Below are 15,917 nucleotides of genomic sequence, written 5' to 3' on the forward strand. Positions count from 1 at the left end.
TGTGCAAAGGTTATAACATGATCATGGTTTTAACATTCGGAAAAGGTGAATTATTCAGGTATGTGCTGTAAATATGCGTGTATTCACAATAGGATTGCTTCACGTTATAATATTTAGTAGAAAGTGCTTATTTATGTTCTAACTTGATTTTTTTTTAAAAAACTGAAATTTAGATAATAACTTGAGAAGACTTTGTTTCAAAAAGATCAATAGTGCAGAAAAAGTATATTTTTCATGTACTTAAGTATTTAGTAAGAACAACACAATTTCTAGTTATCCTAATAATAATCAATTATAAATAATCTTACAATTAGATTCATCTTCAGATAAGGAGGGATTGATTGAATTGCAATGCAAACCACAAACTGGATACAAAATAAAACAAGAATTTTGGAAATATTAATATATTTGTTACATTTACGTTATTGGATATTGTGAAATACTTCCTTTTAAAATATTTTGTAATATATATTATTGACACCTATAATACATTTAATATAGTGGTTTTAAATATTAAAGCTATTCAGTAAAATTGAACTATACAAATTATACGGTAACTAAGTTGATAATGTATTCCCCATGTGAAAATAACATTTACAAAAAAAAAAAAAAAAAAAAAAAAAAAAAAAATTGGCAAGAAGAAACGTTCAGAAATTACGAATTTTGTAAATACATCTTGTTTTAGCAATATAAAAGCATGAAAAGACTTGTGCTAAATTTTCCACAATTTATTAGATGCTATAACTTACAACGCTAAATGCATTAAGTTTTTGCTTGATCATTTAGTGACAAAAGCGGTATTGAAATTTTAAAAAGCTTGCAACTTTACTTGCAACTTTAAAAGCTTGAACCTTTTCATAAATTAATGAAATTGTCTGTTAAATGTCGAAAGAAGATCCATTTCGACCTTCAACCTCTGTTTCTCAATGTCAATCCTTTGTAATTCCGCTTCATAAATGAGTTGAAGTAGCTTGGACACTTGACTGCATTTTGCAACAGCTTGTAAAGAAGGGTTGTTTGCAATGATCACCAAAGCTTCCAGACCACCGTTTGCTTGAATTGAAGAAGGACTTGGATGTGAGCTCTCCTCATATCTTGAACTCGAAAGAAGTCCTGTTGGTAAATACGTGGATTATAACCTTTGCACATTACCTAATACTAAATTATCATCATCATTATTATTGTCATTGTATTCTATGTTATTTATAGACGAAAAATACTAACCATGTACGCAAATAACTTTTACGTATTATTTTTGCAGTTAAGTTATGTCTAAATAGTCCTAATCATTAACATTTATCATGAACTCACAAATAAGTAGTTTTATTTGCCCAATTAATTACGGTTTTGCATTTTTACAGATGTATCTAAATAGATTATGTAGTTTTCCATATGACTACGTTTTAAGTATAGTCTAGCGACAACATGTAACTACGTGAACCTTCATATTTCGTTTCCGTTGAATGGTTGTGGTGGGGTTCAGCCAAAAGTCCTAACGTATTCTAAACCTTGTATGCAGAAAGTCCTAAGTGCAGAAGTTCAAAAATGATCTACATGTATCAATCCTAAGAAACATGTAACTGCGTAACTCCTAAACTGCGGAAGTCCAAAAATGATCTACACGTATCGATCGTAAAAATCATGTAAGTGCGTAATTCCTAAAGTGCAGAAGTCCAAAAATGATCTCAATTATAAAAATTATGTAAGTGCGCAACTCCTAAAGTGCATAAGTTCTAAAATGACCTGTATGTACCAATCCTAAAAATAATGTAAATACGTAACTCCTAAAGTGCAGAAGTCAAAAATGATCCCAATCCTAAAAATTATGTAAGTGCGTAATTTCTGAAGTGCAGAAGTCTAAACGTGATCTATATGAATTAATCCTAAAAATCATGTAAGTGCGTAACTCCTAAAATGCAGAAGTCAAAAACTGATCTCAATTCTAAAAAAATCATGTAAGTGCGTAACTTATGAAGTTCAGAAGTCCAAAAAATAATCTCAATTACAAAAATCATGTAAGTGCGCAACTTCTAAAGTGCAGAAGATCAAAAATGATCTATATGTACCAATCCTAAAAATCATGTAAGTGTGTAATTCCTGAAGTGCAAAAGTCCGAAAATGATCTACATGTACCAATCCTAAAAAATCATGTAAGTGCGTAACTTCTAAAGTGCAGAAGTCCAAAACCGATCCATATTTGCCAATCCTAAAAATCATGGAAATGCGTAACTTCTAAAATGCAGAAGTTCTAAATATCATTTAGGTTCACATTTTCTTTCCTTTTCTTCTTATAAATGTGGCGCTACTATGAGATCCATGTCCAGAATTCAGAGTATGACAGAATCAGTGTGCAGAGGCAGAGAGTTCGCTATGTTTTGTCGAATACACAAGAGGAAACACATGTATTTTTGATATACATTTTATGCTTTGATCAATTTTATTTTAATAATAGTGTAGAATAATTAAGTACTATACTAATTCAACGTAACAAATTATTTTATGTAACAAATGACACGTTTTCAACATAGCAAAATATTGCAATACTTATGTCTTGGATATCACTTTATTTTGAATAGAGAAAGTAATTTATACTTGTAAGGGTGGAAGACGAGCAAACTTTCGTGTGTTTAGTGAGTACAGAATGGTCTGAGACAGTTTCGAAAAACGAAAAACGAGTCGTACATTCTTATCATTGCAAGAATACCTGAACTATCGTTTTGGATTGGATCTGCAAGATCTGTAAAGAAAAAAAATCTAGAAGGAATGTGGGGAATTTGTGACTTTATTTGTTATCTATTCTCAATGCTTGTAGGCAGCTTAACCTTATAAAAGTCCAATAAGTTTACGAAAACCTGCAACATTATTACTAAAAATTCAAAAATATGTAGATAAAGCTAACCAATCATGACGAATGAATTTCTTAGGAGGGGAAAAGTATGTAATAGTTGTCTGTTTGATAATCCTGCAGACACTAGTTTCTGATCGAAGTTTGCTTGTAGCTGCTGGGTCAGTTGGAAGTACCTCTATTTTCAAATTGCAGAAAGTATTTTCTGTGCTAAATACTTACGAGCTGAGAATAATCTTCGTCTGTTGTAAAGTGGTTACTATAACGTCAGAGCTAAAAGAAGACTGTCCATTTCCGTACCTAAGAGCGTCCGTAAAAGAGAAGGTAAAAGAAGACTGTCCGTTTCCGTAGCTAAGAGTGTCCGTAAAAGGGAAGATAAAATAAGACTTATACTGTCCATCTCCGTACCTAAAAGTGTCCGTAAAAGGGAAAGTAAAAGAAGACTGCCCGTATCCGTACCTAAGTGCGTCCGTAAAAGGGAAGGTAAAAGAAAACTGTCTGTCTATGTACCTAAGAATGTTCGTAAAAGGGAAGGTTCTTTCCTATAATAATATATACTTTTGTCGCGACAAAGAGTCTGTCCGCATTATGCAGGTGTCTGCGATGGTAAGGTGTCTATTAAGGGAGGTTTCAATATACTTCCTTCTAAAATGTGATGAAAAACTCAATTTATATTTAACCATTTGAATCCCAGCCCTGTAACTAGAGTGCACACCATGCTAAGCGGAGAGCTTTGGGCAACAAATAATACAAACAAATCATCAACCATATTGGTTGCTAATACCATAATTATTTTAAAACTATTACAATTAACATTTGGGTTTTCTGTAGTCTAGTGGTTACAGCGTTGCATTCATTGGAACACAATCTGATGAACTATAGGCCTAACCTTTCTCTTCCTCCATATTCTACTGCTTTTGTGATACAAAATACATAACAACAAAAACACATATATCATAAATAGCAGAGATTCGTACTCTCAGTAACAGATGACATTACGATCGTAGACAACAACGCTTAGACTTCGGTCCTCCTGTTGCCACACTTGGTACAATTGTACCAAATTCAGCCCTTTTGTCATTCATCGGCCCGTTGGTACTACTATGAGCAAAATAAATGACGCGTCTCTTTATTTTGAAGTTTTTTTGAAAATATCTCCGTTTTCTTTATATGTTCGAAATTTCGGAAGGTTCCCCCAGCAGGACAGGTTAATAACAAACCCGTTTTTAATATTTGTGTTAGATATTAGCTTAAAATAAAGAAATTAGAAGCAAAAAACATTAAATCGACAGAAATCTCGAGAATTACCAACTCTGCTAAAGTGGGAAATTTTCAAGAACGCGAGGGAATTCTGCAGTTCAACACGAAGCAGCGACATCTATGTCATTGAGAGAAGCGTGGATTAGATCTACAAACGAAAATTTTAACGAAATATTTCTAGTATGTCTTATTATATGCATTATCAGCGAACTCCAAATATATGAATCTATGCTAAGTATTAACGTATAGATAGTGCAAATAGTGGAAATTACCTATGGAAAAAGACGAATTGTTAGCCCAGTCGTAATGAAAAATCGTCTTTACTGTAGAACAGGTTCAGCTTACGTAAGAAAGCAAATAGCTCAGTTAGATAAAGCAACGAGTTTGTATACCGAAGGTAGACGGTTCGAATCCCGTGGAAATACTGTTGTCATTTTTATCACTAAGGTTATTTTATTTATTTTTTATTTGGGAAAGAATCAAAATGTAACATATGTGTAAAACTCATGACGATACCAAAAAAAAAAAAAAAGTTTGGATATTTTGATAACAGATTTCCCTATTAAATGTTTAATTTTCTCTATAAATATTTGTCTTAAATTGAAATTGTTTTGAATTTACTACATAAGCAAAGTTGCCCGAAGGAGGAGAGCTCAAGTAATAGATATTCTACGTAAAAGCAACCTATTGTAGAATAATGATGCTTCTTACCTTCAGCACATAATCTTAACGTTAGAGAGTCAGAGAGAGAAAAATCCTGTTTTTCCTCCCCTATGACCACTCATCTTAAAGCTCTATCTATAATGATTCGTGTCACATAATTTCGGCTCTCCAAAGACATTCATATTTATTATTATTATTATTATTATTATTATTATTATTATTATTATTATTATTATTATTATTATTATTATTATTCCTGAATATGAGCCAGAGCCCACTCTGAAAAATTGCATCTGGCGTTCTGAGTGAAAGTTCTATGGGACTATTAGAAAAATATATTCCCGTTTCCTCGCTGATGGTAGAATTTCTTAAACAGTTATTGAATTACGTTCGAAAGGTAGGCGTAAATAGCGCCCCCGTTACAATGTGGCGTGGGGACCGCACAAGCTGCAATGCCAAAAAATATACAGAAAGTACGCCGGGGCGGAGCAGGCCAAATTTTCACACGGGCAAAGTGACTTTTTGGCGCCCTTCCCCTAGTAGTAGCCTATATTTTACATTTTATCATAGTGTTTTTAATAGTTTAAACCAGGAGCGTCATTTCAGATTTTGCTTTGGGGGGGGGGGGCAAGACCTCTTGATATAAGTAAAATTTCGCGTTTTTCACTGATTTACTACTATTCTAATGATAAAATCTATATACATCTCAAACTCAGGGGAGGCAAATGCCCCTCCCTGCCCTCCCTAAATGACGCCCCTGTTTTAAACCCATTTTCAAAAAGAAATCCATTACCTAGGAAAACTTCACAAAGAATATGGCCCGCTATAAACAATACCAACTCCACCTCCTCTGGTCTAGTGGCTAGCACGCCTGCCCTCTGTGGTACCGGGTCCAATTCCCGGTGGATTACTGTTGAACGATAAAAGTGGTTCGGATTCCACTATAATTAGTATCCACATCTCCCTTGCCCATTAAGGCATAACCGTGGAACGCTAAACTCAAGCAAACAAACAAACAATACTTAATTCCCGGCACTCTTTATTCTACATGCCATCTCTCAATTTTTCGATACAGCCCCCTTAGTACTATGAAACTCTCTTCTTCCATAGTGAAATGTAAAAAGATCATATAATTGCCACTACTTTACAAGAATATAAACCAAAAACGTCAGTAGAAAGCACATTGTAAAATTTACTTTTTGAGGCTCGTTTTGGTGCCCCTCTTTCTCTGGCACCCCGGGCAGTCGCCCGGCCCTTAGTCCGCCCTTGAAAGTACGGACGCATAACTAAGGACTGCGGAGGAGAGGTTAACCTTCATGTTATGCCACTGGTTTGACGTGTTTGAAATGTTCAGTGAGTGATCGGTTAGTGAAATAATTTCGACGGTTACTGATGTTTAAAGTTTAGGTAAGACAAAGCTACCTAATCAAATACATTTGATATCGCGATGTCACAATTTGATTTTTCCTCACATAAAAAAGATAAAAACAATAGTAATAAAAACCCTTACTCGTACTGGGCTCCTAACTAACTAACAACCTAATTCTTACAGACTAGTTGCTCTGACCAACTGAGTTTCGATTTCTTACGCGAAAGAAGTCTGTTATATTAAGAGGCATGCTTTTCATTATCAAAACTGTTCGAAGTAATACGAACATGGCTTAAGAACAGAGACGGAACTGAATTACCACTCGATTGACCTTGAGGGCAAATCACCAAAGCGTAGCTATAAACGTAAGTTCCAGCATGCATTTCTCTGGAGTTGTGTTCAGTATTCCTATCTGACAGTCATGCTTGTTCGTAGGAGTAATATGTTACAAACCTAACCTTTCGATAGAGCACAATGACAGAGAATCAGAGGAAATAAACTCTTGCCATTGTGAACGTGGGATACCACACTGTGCAATAAAACTGACGCGTCTCCTTGAAGTGATATTTCATCGAAAATAACTCGTTTTCCTTTATATAGTCTATCCGAAGTTTTTGAGGGTTTCAAAATGAGGAAATGTTACTGACAAACAAGAACGCATTTATGGGTGGGTCTAGGGGGTCCGGACCCCCTCTGAAACCCCAACTTTTCTGTAAATTTAGCCTAATTTTGGGGATTATCTTTTAAAATTTTATTATAATTTATCCTAATATTGAAGTCGGACCCTTCCCGAAATAAATTACTGCATACGTGTCTCTGACAATTTTCAATATATTCGTTAAATAATAAAGTAAAATAACTAAATTAGGAGCAAAAAGCTTTAACACGGGCTAACTTTTGTCTACTGCCAATATTGCTAGAAGGGATATTAATAGCAAAAACTGCTAGTCAATGCTAAACCTTGGAACGTCATCCCGAACAACAAGTCTATTATTGAGAACTACATATGAAACATGTTATTAAAACTTATCCAGCTTTTATCTGGCATGAAATTATTATATGCACCAAAATTCACTCTCCTAAAATGTGTATCTAAACAATGTACGAAGCAATGAAAATTTTTTATCGAAATATTTGGGCAGGAAACTCTAGCAGCCAGCCATTTTATTTAAATCGTAATAAACCCTGTAACCGTACGTTAACGTGAGGACAAAGCTTGGTCCATTGGTAAATTGTTTGAAGAATAAAAACTCAATGTTCGTAGGTTCGAATCTATCCAGTCACCACAACATTTTATTCTTATGTGTAACGATGAAATAAGAAAAAATGTATAACCGTTAAGACAAAACTTCAACCAAGTCTGAAGAGAACAATACTAAAATAGTAACACAATGACGTCAACTAAAAATTATTTCATGTAGCGTTTGGACGAAATTACAGCTGTTAACAATTGCAGAAATAAAAACAGGCTGATAGCTGTAATGCAATCTAGACTTCTGAATGCATTTACTTCCTGAAAACTTCCGTCTCGTCATTGGTATGCCGTTAATCATTGTAAAACCTTTCAATTGGAAGTGAAATGACACAAACTAAAACAGTTTTAAATCAATAAATAATGTCTATGTGTAAAAGTAGGTGTCTTTTATCTGTAGTTCTGAGTTCCTTTTACTTTGAAGTGACAAATGAGAGAAGAAAGTATGGTGTTCGAAAAAAAAATCAAATTTGAGATTTCAACGAATTTATACGTATTATAGCCCCTAACACCGAAAAAGTTATTTTTCGATACATGTCTATCTGTTCGTCCGTCCGTTCGCTACACTTTTCTGTGCACTCGCCTAGAGGCCATACCGTTCAACTTATCTGCACCAAATTTTAGTTTAAGATTTTCATAGTATTTCCTATAGTTTTTTTATTTCCCTCCTACTCCCAAAACAAGGGTAGTTTCCTGTACGATGAAAATAGAAAAAAGATATTTTCTCATAACTGGCTCTAACGATCTTGTTTTCTTTCTTTTTTTATAAATCAATATTTAATTAACAACCCTATTTTGTGGTATAAGGCATTTATCTGAGAAAAATCTACAAGGGGTAGTTTATACTAAGGGGGTGAGTTTTTTCTCAGTGATTTTCTCAAAATGGACTCAAATGTTTTCGTTCATATTTCATAAATAAAGATTTCATTAATAACTTATCAATATGGCATAACTCGTTTGTCCTAAAAAAAATGCGAGGGGTAGTTTATTCTTGGTGGAGTGTTGTCTGGGCGATTTTCTCAAAAACGACTCAAAAGAGTTTATTCATATTTCAAAAATAAATATTTCGTTAATAACCGAACAATATTGCAAAACTCGTTTGTCCTGAAAAAATATGCGAGGGGTAGTTTACTCTTGGGGGTGTTTTTCCTCCACGGTTTTCTCAAAAATGAGTCAAGCAATTTTGTTCGTACTCAGAAATAAATATTTCATTAAAAACCTAGTAATATGGAATAACTCGCTTACCCTGAAAGAATTCTCAAGAGATAGTTTATTCGGGGAGTTATTTTCCCTCACGATTTTCTCAAAAATTACTCGGACAATTTTATTGATGATTCATAAATAAGTATTTCATTAATAACCCTATATTTTAGTATAAGTCATTTCTATGAAAAACAATTACAACGGATAGTTTATTTTTGGGGTCAAGGTTATTTCCCCGACAATTTTCTCGAACGACAGGCGATTTTGTTCAAATTTCGCAAATAAATATTTCATTAATAACCAAAAGTATATCTTAACTCATTGTTCGAAACAATTCACAAGAGGTAGGTTACTCTTGACGTGTTCTTTTTGAACGACTTTCCCAAAGTGACTCATTTGATTTTTTTCATATTTCATAAACAATGATTACATTAATTGGTCTATTATATGTCTAATGAAAATGTGCTCAAAGTGTGAGTTAGTTTTGTAGTGTGGATTTTCTTCAATCGAAGTTTTTTATTCGATAATCTGACATTCGATGTATTTGAATAATACGATAATTTTATTCGTATTATCCAAATACACACTTCAGTAACAACTGCGGCCTAACACAGTTAAGAAATTGAATTGAAAAAGTTTAGTGCGGTGGCCCTGTAATTGAATATTTTTTGAGAAACTCCCTAGCTTTTTGTGGTAAACTTAGGCTTTTCTTTTTCGAGCGACAAAAGAGAGAAGAAAATATAGTGATTGTGAAAATAATATCAAATTCAGATTTCAACGGATTTACATGTTTCATGGCGTCTACATACCGAAAATGTGACTTTTCGACACCCGTCCTTCCGGTCCGTCCGTTCGGCACACTTTTATATGCACTCGCCTAGAGGCCATACCGTTCAACTTATCTACACCAAATTTTAAACTTAGGGTTTACTTAGTATTCTTACAGGAGCTTTTCCATTTTTTCCTACCACCTAAAATAAGTGTGGTTTACAAACAGCCGAAAATCGAAAAACGCTATTTTCTCAAAAATGGTTTTAACAATTTTGTTTATTTTTCATTAATCAATATTTAATTAACAACCCTATATTGCAGTATCAGATATTTCTCTTAGAAAAATTTACAAGGGGTAGTTTATTCTTGGAGGTGACTTTTTCTCGACGATTTTCTCAGAAAAGACCCTGGCGAATTTTGTACACACTTCATAAATAAATATTTGACCTTACAACATGGTATAAGTCAATTGACCTGAAAAATATATGAGTAGTAGTTTATTCTTGGACTTGAATTTATTCTCAGTGAGTTTCTCAAACACGACCAGTTGGCAACCCTGTATCTCGACAACGAAGCTGAATTCGAAAACTGCAAGAGGACCATTTGTCTCCTTTTGATGTCACGAATCACCTCCCGAAGTTTGTGGACATCTTTCAGGTTCACCCTTAATGAAGCTTCTTTTCGAAAAGTTAACTATTAACTTTAGGCATTGTTTATCTTTTTTTAAATCCCAAATGTCGTTATTAATTTTAAGGCAGAGAACTACTTCTGAGAGAATAGATCTTGAAAGATAATATTAAAACTTAGACTTTTGTTTTCGAGACATTCCAGACAAGACGAGACATTTTACAAGCTATCTCGTGTCCAAAACATTTGCCTCGTATTATCTTGGATGTCACAAAGCGCGTCTTGTCTCTTTCTCGAGACATGTCTTATCTCGTGCGCATTCGTTAACACTTGGAAAGGATTATCTTTGTACTCAAAGCATTGTTTTTATAATGGTTGCATATTTATGATAATTGCTGTCCACATAAATTACAGTCCTTTCAGTTGAATTAATTTTTATTATTATTATTATTGAAATTGCAATATCTAGTTTAACGTTGGTCGATTATGCACCTACGCTAAGGGAGAATGATGATGAATGAAATGGTGAAATGAAGAAAGTGGGAGGAAAATGGAAAATCTCAAGAAAACACATACCCATGCACACGGTATTTGTCCACCTCAAATTTCACTTGGCGCGAAGTGGAATCGAGCCACGGACCCCATGCACCAAAGGTGAATGCTCTATTATTATTATTATTATTATTATTATTATTATTATTATTATTATTATTATTATTATTATTAATAATAATAATAATAATAATAATAATTGTAGCGAGCTCAACGGGTTTCAACCGTTCGACTTAACCAACGTTTGGGTGCCTATTCGTTCGTCGGCTCCATGAGAACTTCTCATAAAAGACATTTCATTTTAATGAAACTAGTAAGTGCCTTCTTTTAGCTCTGCGAAGTAACTATTGCTTGGAATATGAATCTGCAAAACATGCGAGGTAAAATTAACCAAATGGTGCAAGTTTCCACTTATATATACAAAACAATTTTGCAATATCAACTACGTGAATCTTGTCCCATAAAGAAGCCGAAACCCCTACACCGAAGAGCCCTCCGAGATTTGATCATTGTCCACACGGACTGAAATTGTCATTTGAAGCCAAGGCTTTAATATGAAGCCAATAATTTCTTTAAAATAGACGGAAAATTCGGAAGTTATAAGTATTTTCATATTTTTGCCTTTTCTTATAAGGGAGCCGTAGCCCCCTATACTGAAGAGCCCCCCCGGAAATTTGATCATTGTCCACTCGGACTGAATTTGTCATTTGGAACCAACACTTTAATACGAAGCAAAATATTTCTTTAAAATAGACGAAAAATTCGAAAGTTATAAACATGTTAATAATTTTACCTTTTCTCATAAGGGGGTCGTATTAGCCTACACTGAAGAGCCCGACGAGATTTGATGATTGACCACTTGGACTGAAATTCTCATTTGAAACCACAACTTTTAATATGAAGCCAAAAATTAAACTTTTACATCAATTTAAACTGACTGGGTTCCGGTTCCCCCCACTATTGTTTAGTTTAGTTAAGTGGTAATTTGTGACAGCTTCACATCATCAAAAGAATGTTTCACTTCAACTCCCCTCCCCCAGGAGTTCGTGCTGGATCCACTACTGGAATCAATAGACACTCTTCCTATTCTTTTTGTCACCCTTGATTGTGTAGGGGCTCCCTCGTACAAATAAAGAAGCGGTAATATTACAATCAAGGGGCGCTATATATTAGGTATTTTTTTAGTTACCTACGCCTAACCGCACAGGGCCATCTTCCGTAGAATAAAAAATATTACGTGATATTCCAATCATGAAAGGGGAGAGGATGCTGTAAATATATTTCTTATTGATTTTGTCTGTCCTGCTTATCAAAAATTACTTTCTGTTGGAAGGGTACTGAAATGAGAGGGGCAAAATAAAAAGTCGTACCCCCTCCTACATGGTTGCTCAAATAAGTACTAAAGAAAGCATTTTAAACTAAGATATTTAAGATTTAAACTAGGAAACTAAGATATCCTTACATTATATAAGGATGGCATATTCAGGATTATTATTATTATTATTATTATTATTATTATTATTATTATTATTTGAATGTTTTTGGAGCACCGAAATTTTGTGAGACGAACAATGATATGTAGAGGTTTAAGATGGGTGGTCATAGAGGAGGAAAAACCAGGATTTTTCTCTGTCTGACTCTCTAACGTAAAGATTATGTGCTGAAGGTAAGAAGCATCATCATTCTACAATAGGTTGCTTTTACGTAGAATATCAATTACTTGAGTTCTCCTCCTTCGGTCTACTTACCTTATGTAGTAAATTCAAAACAATTTCAATTCAATACAAATACATTGTAAAACTTTTCCATAATTAAACATCTAGGGAAAATTAAACATTTAATAGGGACATCTGTTATCAAAATATCCAAACACGTAGATAGAAGAGTATCTAGTGAGAAATATTGTGAAACTTTATAAAATTCTCCAAATTAGAATTAACATTTACTGGGAAACATTCGTTATGCGCCAGCGAGCATATGGTGAGCAGTGAGCACAGGGGAAATAATTACGAAACTGTTTGCAAACAAAATTAGGGACGCTAATGCAAGTGCGACAACGGCATTTTTTCTTTTTTTGGTATCGTCATGAGTTTTACACATACGTTACAATTTGATTCTTTCCCACAAAAAAAAAAAAAATAAATAAAATAACCGTAGTGTAGTGATAAAAATGACAACGGGCACTTCCACGGGAACGAACCCGCTAACTTCAGCATACAGACTCGTTGCTTTAACTAACTGAGCTATTTGTTTTTTTACGTGAACTGAGCCTGTTCCGGTAAAGACGGTATTTCATTACGATCGTCCTACCAATTCGTCCTTTTCCATAGATAATTTCCACTATTTGCTCTATCTTTATGTTAATACTTAGCATAGATTCATATATTTGGAGTTTGCAGATAATGCATATAATAAGACATACTAGAAATATTCGTTAAAAGTTTAGTTTGTAGATTTAATCCACATTTCTCTCAATGACATAGATGTCGCTGCTTCGTGTTGAAATGCAGAATTCCCTCGTGTTCTTGAAAATTTCCCACTTTAGCAGAGTTGGTAATTCTCGAGATTTCTGTCGATTTAATGTTTTTTGCTTCTAATTTCTTTATTTTAAGCTAATATCTAACACAAATATTAAAAACGGGTTTGTTATTAACCTGTCCTGCTGGGGAAACCTTCCGAAATTTCGAACATATAAAGAAAACGGAGATATTTTCAAAAAACTTCAAAATAAAGAGACGCGTCGTTTATTTTGCTCATGGTAGTACCATTTTCAGTCCCTTTTGTGAAAAAATTGGTACAATTCTACCCAATTCAGCACCATTTAACAAATGCTTGTCACATTTCCTAAAGTGTTGGTAAGATTTTTCCTGCATCTCACGTTACTTATACTGTGTGTTGGACTCTTAAAAAATGCTGTTGAACTTGCATTCTGTGGCGTTGCACCGCTTAACACTAGGAACTTTGTGTGGAAAATTCGTAATTCAAATTCCTACTGGGATACAAATGACGCTAGATGGGCGCATCCGCACTGCGCATGAAGGAGACGAAAAGGAAGCAGTGCAGTGAAATTATCTTCAAACCTTTTTTAAAAAAATAGAACCACACAAACACGTTGAATCAAGTGTTGAATATTCTGCAGAATACCAGCGTGTGCTCAAGTAAGTCTATAATTTATGTCGTTGCATAGATTCTACACCAAAAGATAATAGCACGAAAAATACATTGACATAATTGCTGGCTTAGAGGGCTAAGTTGTTTACTATTGACGCCATATTGACGAATATAAAGATACCCCAACATTTCTGCATTTTATAGATCTATATCGACATGTTGATTTGTACTCTTGGAAGAGGTGGGGGGTTGTTCTAGAACATTAACTCTTTCAGTTTCATGTTATAGAGCCGTGTATTATCCTGGTTTAAAATTCGACCCTTTTTGTTTCAATTTGGTACTATTTTTTAGCCCACTTCAGAGCTAGGACTGTGGCAACACTGGTTCTCCCCGACCAGAATAATTCGTATGTTTTCGTGGCCATTACCATGCAAGAATATGTCTCTTTAGACGTTGGAACCAACTATGTACGTAGCCGTACGTAGTGGCAGGAAAGAATGCTGGCTCGGCTACGTACGTACTGGTAGTCAAGCGGTCAAATTCAATATAACATCTACTATAGTGACGACAAGGCTACATACGGGGGCTTTGAGGGTGAGAACGACATCAAAATTCTAGCTTTTGTCCTTCTAGCAACGATTACTGGTCCCTAATAAATTGATCAATTGAAGCTTCTCATTTTGTTCTATTACAAAGATAGTAAACACTTGAAGCCGATGTTGACATCTGCTTAAGATTACTCTATTCTTTGACTTGTCTTACCATGAGTCACAAAAAATGCGATGACCTTCTTGGGCACGGTATAAGATTCATAGTAATCCAAGCTACCAAATTACTAACATGTAAGAATATTATGAAACAATCATTTCACCAAAAACATGAGTACGGAATAACATCAATTGCAATCTTAATAATATGAATTCAGTATTTAATATCTTGGCCATTGTTCGACATCACACTAATTAAACAGAACAGTGAACGATTTTGAATACCGAGACTCTTTGGTACAAAGTACATTTGGAATGTAATAAATGCAAGATTGTGATCTAACCTCTTCGTATCAATCTGAATTTCCATCTTGCATTTTGCTAACTTATTCGTCAAATCAATCCCTTGACTTTCTCTTGAGGCATTTTCGTACTGAATGGTATGTATGGCACTTTCGTACTCAATATATATAATTCTTTTTGTACTGGCGTTTTAGCTTGAAGGAAAAATCGACCAGGGAGCAAGCCAGTCCACGCAAAATGCAATACATCTTCACACACACAAAAAATTATAGTAATGTGTGTTATTTTCAGATTTTCTATTAAGGTTTTTTATTCTCCATTCTTCCTTCAACTTTCTTTATCTTATCCCGGTATCTCGCAACCTATTCGAAATAACGCTAAATATTTTCTAGCTTCGGGCTTAATTATTCAGCATATCTTGGATTTTTTCAGCTTTGCTCAAACCTCTGTATTAAAAAGTTTCACTTCACTATCTTATTATTGATATGCCATGATTTATATTTATTATTTAACAAAAAAAAAAAAAAAAAAAAAGAAAAAAGAAAAAAGAAAAAAAAAGGTTTTTGTAGGCTTTGTCAGTATAATGAATGAAAAGCACTCACCAAAGCAAATAATCATAGCAGCAACAAATCAATTTTCGAACATCAATCAGAGACAAAATTCAACATGGCATTGCTGCGATGCTTGTGGTACTGATTAGCACAAAAGATAGTGTCTGGCCAAACGCGGTTGGCTTCGGCGGCACAACAGAACACTGGTAATTTCGTGGTAGCTCGGGCAGTGCTGCCAGATCTGAATCTTGAAAAGTAAGGAGGTTGTACTTCAAAAGTAACGGATTTGAACTATTTGTAGCACAAACATAAAAATATTATATGTCAGATGTCTGGGTTGGCAATGCTCAGCCGGCGATAGCAGTTTCTGACTGTTGGCTGTGATGTGTTATGGCAAACTCCATACTATGTCAGCTGCAGTAGAACTGGGTACGTAAGGATAGTATAAAATGGGTGACTTTTCTAATTTTCAAGGGAATATATTTGCTTAGGTCAGTTTTGTGGACTCTGAAATACAGTTTACGACATTTACAGTATGTTTATTCAAAGTTATTTCTCAGGGAGTCATGGATCTTCGAAGATTTATTGTGAGTTCACTTGCTTATTGCATTATACTCATATGGACAATATAGTATCTCAATTAAATTTGTAATGTTCACTCTTACACAGCTCCGTACAACTATTAGGCCAAAGCATTAACAGA

The 15,917-nt window shown here is 34.3% G+C and overlaps 1 protein-coding gene across 4 annotated transcripts in view; it reads right to left on the reverse strand.

The window, feature by feature from the left end:
* Positions 1-713: 713 nt before the first annotated feature.
* Positions 714-15,917, reverse strand: part of LOC145692856 (uncharacterized) — a 129,181-nt gene continuing 113,977 nt past the window's right edge. For all 4 annotated transcript variants that reach the window (XM_081768377.1, XM_081768376.1, XM_081768375.1 and 1 more), the window contains exon 5: positions 714-1,113. In XM_081768377.1, coding sequence (XP_081624503.1) covers positions 863-1,113 — 251 coding nt within the window. In that variant the 3' untranslated portion in view covers positions 714-862. The remainder of the gene's footprint in view (positions 1,114-15,917) is intronic.

This window comes from Thermobia domestica, chromosome 8 (assembly GCF_964235325.1).
Source record: "Thermobia domestica chromosome 8, izTheDome1.hap1.1, whole genome shotgun sequence".
In the NCBI taxonomy this organism is placed as follows: domain Eukaryota; kingdom Metazoa; phylum Arthropoda; class Insecta; order Zygentoma; family Lepismatidae; genus Thermobia; species Thermobia domestica.